General features: G+C 43.8%; 1 protein-coding gene across 1 annotated transcript; it reads right to left on the bottom strand.

Moving 5' to 3' along the window:
* Positions 1-647: 647 nt before the first annotated feature.
* On the bottom strand, positions 648-6,573 carry LOC135918795 (skin secretory protein xP2-like). The gene is made up of 4 exons (XM_065452502.1): positions 6,417-6,573; positions 5,029-5,099; positions 3,535-3,627; positions 648-1,956 (listed from the first exon to the last, which is right to left on the bottom strand). The coding sequence occupies exons 1-4, from the start codon at positions 6,481-6,483 to the stop codon at positions 1,024-1,026; spliced, it is 1,164 nt and encodes a 387-aa protein (XP_065308574.1). The 5' UTR covers positions 6,484-6,573; the 3' UTR covers positions 648-1,023.
* Between the last annotated feature and the right edge of the window lie 929 nt (positions 6,574-7,502).

Raw genomic sequence — 7,502 nt, 5'->3', positions numbered from 1 at the left:
GCCGTATAGTCTAATGGGGACGCGACCGAATACGGCGCCGTAATTTTGACGTCGCCGCTTTGGCAATTAGCAATTATATTGTTGGTCATGGTACCATGTCTAGCTTTTGCAGCTCGCGCAAGGGTCCAATCAGGGTTGTGAATTTGAATCCTAATCCAGCTCAATCACGTGTTAAACTGCACTTGGGCCATTGGTATCATGTGACTCTAAGAAACACAGTGAACAACGCCGGGCCAGGCAATTAAGTTAAGCTCATTTTAGGTTCTGGTTAGCATTCAAAGCCATACAGATGGAAAAAAAACATCATAGGCGCAGCGTAGAGAGGCCAGAATTAGAAAACCAGCATACATTTTACAGGCCACTGATGTCGTTCGTTTTTTGTTTATTTTTTAGTTTAAAAATAAGCTCGTGATACTAAGTATCTACTGCCCTGATTTTCTTCCATTCCAGACAACCGAACATGTACGCTTCTTTGTGAATTGCAGGGGCTGTGGACTCACCAACAATTTTTACATGAATCGCTACACTATTACAGCATTTCCCTAGGGAAAATCTCTTCTGCGAACACTACCCTGCCTGTTGTTACACAGCAGCCATACAAAAAGTTTTCAGAGCATTAAAAGCAGCGTGATGGACAAGATTGAAAATAAAGGCGTAGAATTGCGACTGTTTATTGACATGCTGCTTAATTGTCTTCAGGCCTGCGTTTGCAGGTTTAAAAGGCGCACATTGCAGAAAGTGGGCATAAATACACATGAAGCAATTGGGGTGACTAGACTAGCAGAAAGTTGGAAGTTATACAAAGGGATTTTACGTAGTTACTACGCGGATTAGAAATGACTTTTCATGTATGTTTCGTAATGTGCTTCTGTAAACATTCAACTAAGGAATAATTTCTTTCTCGTCCTAAATATTTTATGGTGCCGTCGAACAATGGAGCAGGGAAAATTGCTTTCTGAACATTTTTAGGCCCTGTGTCCTATCCAAATTTATTATTTTAATTGTCTAAACTACATGTATTGTTCACGCCGCATCTTCACTGTCGGCGGCTCCACCTTCGCTTCCTTCTGCTGTGGCGTCATCGGCAGATGCCTCGGGAGCAGCCTCCTCCACCGGCTCAGCAGCCTCCGCGGGCTGTTCCACCTCTGCGGTTTCTTCAGCTGGTGCTTCTGAGTCTTGTTCTACAGCTGCTTCTGCGGGTTCTTCAGCAGCTTCTTCTACAGCTGCTTCTGCGGGTTCTTCAGCAGCTTCTTCTACAGCTGCTTCGGCGGGTTCTTCAGCAGCTTCTTCTGCAGCTGCTTCGGCGGCTTCTTCAGCGGCGTCCTCAACAACCTCCCGATCCGTCTCCTCAGCAGCCTCTTCGGCGGCAGCCTCCTCTACAGCGGGCTCCTCAGCGGCTGGCTCTACAGCAGCGGGCTGTTCGGCGGCTGGCTCTTCAGCTGCAGGCTCTTCAGCGGTGGCCTCCTCAGCGGGAGCTTCTTCAGCGGGCTGCTCCGGTGCTTGTTCAGGTGCGGCTTCCTCGGTTTCTTCCGCGGCTTCCTCTGCGGGGGCAGCTGGCTCGGCAGCGGGCTGCTCTTCGGCAGGTGCAGGCTCTTCAGCTGCCGCAGTTTCTTCCGCAGCTGGTGCTGGTGCAGGTTCTTCTGGTGCAGGCTCGGGGGCGGGGGCTGGTGCTGGGGCTGGAGCCGGTGCTGGGGCAGAAGCAGGAGCAGGTTCTGGTGCGGGGGCTGGTGCGGGTGCTGGAGCAGGTGCAGGTTCGGGAGCTGGGGCAGGTGCTGGTTCGGGAGCTGGGGCGGGTGCAGGCTCAGGAGCAGGTGCAGGCTCAGGAGCCGGGGCGGGTGCAGGCTCAGGCACAGGTGCGGGAGCTGGTGCGGGCTCAGGGGCAGGTGGTGGTGGTGGTGGCGGCAGCACGGCGATGCACTTGCCATTTAGGCATTCGCCGTTGAATACCTTTTTAGTCTGAAAAATTCAAGGCAACTCTGGTGAAGGAATAGCATGTCAAGAAGGGATATTCGGTTTACGTAGGGACGACTGCCATTTTTTTCATAGCTAGGTGCTCATAAGTTGCTTATTGAATCGATAGGTTGAAGCTGGGCGTTCATGCGAGGCATTTTATATCAATATCAAGCCGTGCTTCTTGTTTTTACCTATTCCTCCCACGCAGTAGAGCAAATTCGGTGGTGTTTGTGTTATATGCGCTGATATGTAAGGTTATTGTTCTTGATAGTAATTGCAAAAGCATTTAAAGGGTAATTTGAGAAGAATGCGATAAAGCCAGTTCTCGTTTCAAGTTCGTTTCAAGCATCAATTCAATTTCAATCAACACCTATCTTTATAAAAACCTTGCAGTAAAGAATCATGTGGGTCCTACGGCTGTTCTCTTTTTTTTATGTAAGTATACCGAATATGTGGCCTGATGTTTTCATTGCTGATGGAATTTCGTTTATTAGTCTAGCTTTCTATCCATTTAGGACATCTAGATTTCAAAGCTGCTTTTCTCGACGCATCTGGTATCTTGTCTCGTTTATTTCATAGTGAAGCTCGCTTGTGTCGATTTTACTAAGTTGAATGTGCATGCCGTCCTTGGTTTACATTGTCGCTTGATTTGTCTTCTTTTACTATTACTAATAATGGCATGTTTATTGTTTAGTGGTCAAGACACCCCATAATTCAGCCCCCCCCCCCCCCCCCCCTACTCTCACTATCTACTCCTCGACATTTCACCGAATGTACATACTTTAAAGATGCTTTTGTGTTCAATGCGCTCTCTGCCAACCCAGTCAACGTGTTGCGTCGTTCTGTGCTTTTGTATCTTTTCTATTTCCTTTCCTTCTTCTTGAGGAATAGGCTGGATTTGTGCCCCTTTCGATGGCATGTACCAGCCTGCTCATCTGATTTGCTTTATTTGGGTTTATTATACAAATGATATGACGTGAAACGATAATAATAATAATAATAATAATAATAATAATAATAATAATAATAATAATAATAATAATAATAATAATAATAATATAATAATAACAATATTAATGGCGCATACTCCCCGCTGAATGAGATCCGGATAGTGCCGGGAATTTTTCGTAAAGCCATCCCTTTTCCGAAGTCATTTATTTCAAACACAGAAACCACGTACCTTGTTGGCTGGTCATCGTAAACATTACTTTTGGACCGGCATTTGGGGATAGGAATTGTAATAGAATTACTTCTTTCAACTCTTCGTAATTTGGATGACACTTCTTCAACGTTGAACTAGCTGCGCCATAGAGTGTAACGAATACTTTGTAGTCCCATTAGATGCAAAAGTAGACACGCAATGTAAGATAGCCGAGAGCGAAAAGTTATGCAGTATCGCAGCTCAATTTAAACACCGAAGTAATAGCTCTGCATTATAACACCGTAAAATACATACCTATTACGACGCAAATTACATGCCTTAACATTGGCTTAACTAATACAGTTTCTATGTTCTCAGAACCTGATCTCATCCCTGCAGAATTTAATGATACTTTCAGGCACAATAAAATGCTTACTTACTGTGCATGGTGTTCCATTGTCTTCGGCCTCGAAGCGTATGGGATATCCTTGGCATAAGTACTTGCATGGGTTCCTTAGTCGTGCGAAGATCAACTGAAAATGACAAAATATTATGCCTTATTGGAGCAGGAAAAAAGAATCCCAAATTTATGAAAGTTGAATATTTCGTGAATACATGACGATAGCTATTCAGTGCCTCAACAAAGTATAATGTTCTCAACATATAGCTTTATGCTCACCGGAAAGATATACTTCACTACATAGTTCAGAAAAGATTCCATTGCGATCCAAAGCTCTTAGTGGGATATTGCAGCATTCTATCATCCCCATATTCGTGAAAGCGTTGCCTGTTAATGTTTCAGAATGACGGGCCGCAATTTACAGGCATCAGAGTGAAAGGCTGGCTGCAGCCCACCACGCAATAAAATACAAACTTATGCATAAATGACCACTCCAACAAATACTTCAAGTTTTCTCTTGTGAAGCGGAAATATTTTTTATCTATTCCATCAAAGGAATTAAGGTTCTTGATATTAAGGCAATAGTAAATTGATCGCAATCGATATTTTCCTGATTTAAAGAGAACATAATGTTTTACGGTAGCTTTTTTTTATAAGCGCATGAGAAATCTGACAATGTTTCTAAACTCCTCGTTCGTAAGTCAAGCCGTCTTACCGCCATGCACGGTTTATGGTTTTGCTATGCATCCGCGGTGGCTGCTTAGTGGCTATGGTGTTGGACTGCTATGCACGATGCCACAGGATGTCATGACGTCGCAAACACGATTTCCACGTCATGTATGCACGATGTCACGATGATGATGGCGAAATGCGAAAACTCTCGTATCCTTAGATTAAGTGCACGTTAAAAGACCCCAGGTGGCCCAAATTACTGGAGTCGCCCACTATGGCGTGCCTCATAATCCGAAAGTGGTTTTGGTACGTAAAACCTCATAATTTAATTATTACTATTTCTTTATTGCATCTGTTGGTGATTGTAAATTTCTTTGTCTCGCAACAAAAGCGCCTTGCTATCATCAACCGTATCACATCATAAGGGCATTGAATATGTCATGGGCCAAACTAGCTTACAGCACAATATTCGGTGCTGGAGGACACATATTCACACGCGTTTATTCTGTTATTATTGCCGGCATACTTGATCTAATATAAAGTCAATCTAACGAATGCACACAGACTCGAGGGGGTGTCCTGTGCTTGATACTTTATTCTATATTGCCCAAGGGCAAACGCTCATTTTAAGTAATGCGACATGGAAGGAAACGCTTTTTAACGGCAGGCAAATTTACAATCTAAGAAGATTAACTAATATGTTAACTTCAGCTGAAGGTCAAAATGCCAGTTACAATTCGTATCATGAAAACTTTATTTACTACATGATAATTATGACCAAGAATAATCTGCTTTAACACGTGCCTCTAACGTTCGAGCAACACTTCAGCAGTATGTATAAAATGTAAGAAAGTTGCCTTACAAAGCCGTAGTTAGTCGCCTCTGGGCACTTCGGAAGAGCCAAGCCAGGTGATGCCACGCCCAAAGGAACGGCTAGAGAAGCGATTGAGGCGAGACAAAAAACAAAAACAAACAAAACAATGTGGGCTTAGCTATGATGCGTTGAAATCATCCACAAACACTCAACACAGGCACATAGTACCAAAAGAAACAGTGCAAGGGCATCTCGCGATAAGTCTCTATACATAAAAGCAAAATGAAACACCTGTTTTCTTCGGGGCCGAATTCGCAAATTTTTCCGCTCATAAGTGCTTTGTGTCATTGCCGGTAGCTATCGCGATCGAAATGTCCGACATTATAATTGCCTGGCGCCGGCTCTCAGAAAAAACATTTCTATCATAAGAAGCATTTCCTGAATACGGGAATGCTGTGCCCAGCTGCTAGAGTAGTCACGGGACGTGGATGTATCAGAAAGCGTCTACATAAGGCCTTCAACATAAAACACTACTTGCCTATAGCGTGATGCTACTGAGTGTTTGCAGTGCTGATCAGGTGCAATTTTTGGCTCGAAGTCACCGAGGTCATATTCCGATTTAAGCTTTAGAAAGTGGCTGGCGCTGTGGTGCCTATCGCTATCGCGGCCAATCGGCGTAATAACGAGATGATCGAGGTAGGTATGGAGAGTCGCAGGCGAACGTTATGTAAGATGGTTTTCGAGAATACGGACACGTTGTACTAATCTACCAGTTGTATCGCAACTAGTAGGTCGCTGTGATATGTTTCAGAGCAAGAAAATTGGCAACGATGGTGGAGTTCTCCTTGCACACTTTCAGATGCGCTTACCAAGGTACACACTTTACTTCCTCATTGGTGACAGTAAGACAAAAGAAATGTTCTTATACATAATTCTTGTAGCGTACTAGTACTTCAAGTGGTCACAATTATCAGAATTTTGACATTTCACCTCTGTAGACCCAGGTATACATGCTTTTTTTAAACATATTATAATAATTAAAACATATACCACATATAAAATAGTTAACAAATATAGATGTGATTCGGTAAAATCACGCAGAACAACAGGTTAACTTATTGCCATTCCGTAGGTCCTCACATTGGAGTATGGCCCCAGGCTTAGTTAAGAACTTTCTCTGACAGCTCAAGAAGCGTGTTGACCTGTCATTACACTCTAAATACAATACATATGAGTTTCTGCAAGTGCGACCATTTTATACTTTGTAAGATATAGACACAGCGGGCGTAATCACCCGTCACAGGCCTTATTCATAACGGATTGGCTAAACAAATCAAATAAATCATTTAGTTAAAATGTATAGAACAATTCTAATTGCCCTGCTCATCGCACACCTGTTTATCAAGAGGGAAAAACATCCAGAATGAACTGCTCACCCATAACTTGCACCGCCATGCAGACCATGACGGCGCTGAGACACAGGATTCTTGCGTTCACGATCATCTTGCTTCTCGGGTGGTACTCCTTTGTGCTTGTCAGTTTCAAACGTTTCTTTCGCCTTCACTGTGTGCCTGGTTATATTCGTGCGCTCTTTTATACGCCTAGCCGTTGCTTCACCGCGAACGGTGCAATTCAGACAAAGCTCTATTTTGATTGGCTACTGAGCTTACGTGGGTCACGTCACGTTTATGGAAGTTCCGTTTAGAGCCCCTACTCTAAACATGAGGCAAAGCAGCCGCACAGCGTATTGACGTCTCTGAGAAAAGGGCCTGCGACGACTCCTCTACAGATAAGCGCCTCGGTGACCCCTGCCCAGGGTGACGTCATATCGTAGGCAAACCATCATAAACATTTATTACGCGAAGACGTCGCTCGTCTGACCACGGTTCACAGCGCCGTGACGGGCAGTGATTGTTTGTTTCGCAGTTATCTCTTCAGCAGCAGTCATACTCAAACGGCACACAGAGCCTTAGTGCTCCTATTCTTGTCTTTTCTTTCGCACTATTTAGTTTTTCTTCAGCCATTTTTACACTCAAATCTTAATGTAAGACAAGAAACCAATATCGTGTGCTCGTTTGTCGTCGGGAAAATTCAGTCGTTAGCTTTCTTTCTGTTAAGATCTCTGTGTTCCTTCCATGTCTCGTTGAAGGTGACAACCGCACACGCGTGAGGATAATTCCCGGATGCCGCTTCTTCTGCGACAGGATGTAGATAACACCGTCTACGGCCCCGTTAGAGTAAGTGCGAACTAATTGCGCTTGTCTTGACGCTTGGAAGCCGATGATAATGAATGTTCTGTAATGAAACGTTCATAAAAGATTTCAGTTTCCATCACATCTCTCGGAAAATCTCGAGTCATAAACAATCTCTCCTCTATTTTTTTCATTTCTGGAGCAAATGTTTTTATCGGCTTGATGATGACAATCAAGAGCCTCTATTGATAAAAAAGGTGTTGTTATGCTAAAACTACCCTTAACACGAGACGTCAGCCAATCGTGGTGCTCGTAATATTCTTTGCAAAA

Source organism: Dermacentor albipictus, chromosome 2, assembly GCF_038994185.2.
Source record: "Dermacentor albipictus isolate Rhodes 1998 colony chromosome 2, USDA_Dalb.pri_finalv2, whole genome shotgun sequence".
In the NCBI taxonomy this organism is placed as follows: domain Eukaryota; kingdom Metazoa; phylum Arthropoda; class Arachnida; order Ixodida; family Ixodidae; genus Dermacentor; species Dermacentor albipictus.
Note: the sequence above shows the minus strand (reverse complement) of the source record. Positions and strands in the feature narration are given on the sequence as shown.